The following is a 2,069-nucleotide window of genomic DNA, read 5'->3' on the forward strand; positions in this document are numbered from 1 at the left end:
CAATAACGTAATAACACAGTAATAACACAGTAATAACACAATAACAACACAATAATAACTGTAATAACACAGTAATAACACAATAACAACACAATAATAACTGTAATAACACAGTAATAACACAATAACAACACAATAATAACTGTAACAACACAGTAATAACAGTAATTTTATAGTTAACAGTGTAATAACATAACAGGGTTAATATAGTAATGAGAGTTATAACAATGTAACAACATGATAATAACAAAGTAATAATCTAGTCATAACAAGGTAAAAGCATGAAGTTTTGAGGACCAGGTGGTTTCATGTGGACCCTCGAAGCCTCAGATTGTGATGAAAGTGTCTCCTCAGAGTTGTGAGTCGCTGCTACAAACCCTGGAGCTACATCCCTGAAGGCATCATGCCCGTCTTCTGGAGGGTGGTCTACTGGACGTCTCAGTGTCTGACCTGGTCAGTGGGACTCTGATCCAGTACCAGCTGTGCTTTCTCAGGTTCCTGTCTGACCCACTTCCTGTCTGACCCACTTCCTGTCTGAACCACTTCCTGTCCCCAGGCTGCTGCTGCCCTTCATGCAGTCGTACGCTCGCTCCGGGGGGTTCTCCATCACGGGCAAAATCAAAACGGCGCTCATCGAGAACGCCATTTATTACGGGACCTACCTGCTGATCTTTGGCTCCCTGCTCATCTACGTGGCTGTGCACCCTGAGTGGCACCTGTCCTGGTGAGTCTGTCCTGGTGAGTCTGTCCTGGTGAGTCTGTCCTGGTGAGTCTGTCCTGGTGAGTCTGTCCTGGTGAACAAACACTATAAGGAAATTATTTACCAAGGTTTCTGTTATTTGAAGGAAATCTCTGTTCTGTGTAAAGTGAACAACAACACACTGAGTGACGTAACTCAGTGATTTGATGCAGCAACAAACATCATTTATTTACACAATCAAACAAATGAGTGAACAACTTATTTATGAGTCATCAGTTTTCCTATAAAAGTTTAAGATTTAACAACAATCAAGCACACGTCTTGAGCTGAATTAATTATTAAATACAACAACTTTAGGAGCTGGTGTGTGGTGGGCACAGCCGGTGGTCTCGTGTCCAGGCTGCCAGATTCCCAGTGGGTGTGTGGCTTCAAAGCACTGGTTCCCCTCCAGGAGAACACAGCTGCTCCATGTTTGGACACTGGTGTGTGTCCTAACTGAGTGYTGGACCAGTTGTTAGTTCCTAAAGAAGACCAGTTCCTCGGTGGGCCCTTTGTTTCRTGACTTCGGACCACCATCTGCAACTAAACACYGACATGTTGACCTGGACCTTCACACTGAAAYAAGCAATGATTTCAACTCTAAACATTTGTACAGGATTGAAACAAATCAAACCTTGATGTTTTAGGATAAAACTTTTAGTTTAGTGAAGTTATTTCAGCAGAAGAACCGTCCACAGCTGAATCCCAGTTCAACACAAGGATCTGTTCTCCTTCCTCACTAACTTTCACAAACTCTCTGATTATCAAACGCACAAGAACTCTTCGTTAAAACTGTAACAAGTTGTGAGGATTGTTACACTCACAACTTAAAGTTGTGAGGAAAATATCTCAGATTCTCTTCTTCAAGGAACAAGTGACGTCTCTGTGGAGCTCAGACCACACAGTAAGTCAGACTTTAGTGAACTCAAGTTGATCAAAGAACAAACAAGATCAAAATAAATCACTAATGTTCAGCTTATTGTGGATAATCACATGTTGTGTAAAGGTTAGATGAACAGTCAACACGCAGTAATTAAACTTTAACAGAGAACAGTRAAGATCAGCTGTTAAATAATCCAGACTGTTTGAAGGTACTTGAACCTGACCAGGTAGTTTAGGAGTGAAAGCAGGATGTTAGGTTTGATCTTCTAATGAGAGGAACCAGAACAAGAACCTGCGTCTCTGAATCACCTCAGACTGACCCAGGTCCACCTCCAGGCTGTACCTGCAGGTGTCTTCACCGTCAGGTCAGGTGTTCAGGAGGTTCCACCAGGTTCTTACTTCCAGGAAAACTTCCAGGGTTTGGATTTTCAGAGTCTCTGTAAATCTG

At 42.3% G+C, this 2,069-nt stretch overlaps 1 protein-coding gene across 1 annotated transcript in view; it reads left to right on the forward strand.

Annotated features, from left to right (window-relative positions):
• The window catches only part of LOC106536212 (LMBR1 domain-containing protein 2-B), a gene marked incomplete at its 3' end in the record, with an annotated part of 17,562 nt that overhangs the window by 4,234 nt on the left and 11,259 nt on the right, over window positions 1-2,069 (forward strand). The window contains 2 exon segments of the mRNA XM_014033420.1: window positions 355-453; window positions 557-724. Of these exon segments, the coding sequence (XP_013888874.1) occupies window positions 355-453; window positions 557-724 (267 nt within the window).

Source organism: Austrofundulus limnaeus, unplaced genomic scaffold, assembly GCF_001266775.1.
Source record: "Austrofundulus limnaeus strain Quisiro unplaced genomic scaffold, Austrofundulus_limnaeus-1.0 Scaffold1730, whole genome shotgun sequence".
In the NCBI taxonomy this organism is placed as follows: Eukaryota; Metazoa; Chordata; class Actinopteri; order Cyprinodontiformes; family Rivulidae; genus Austrofundulus; species Austrofundulus limnaeus.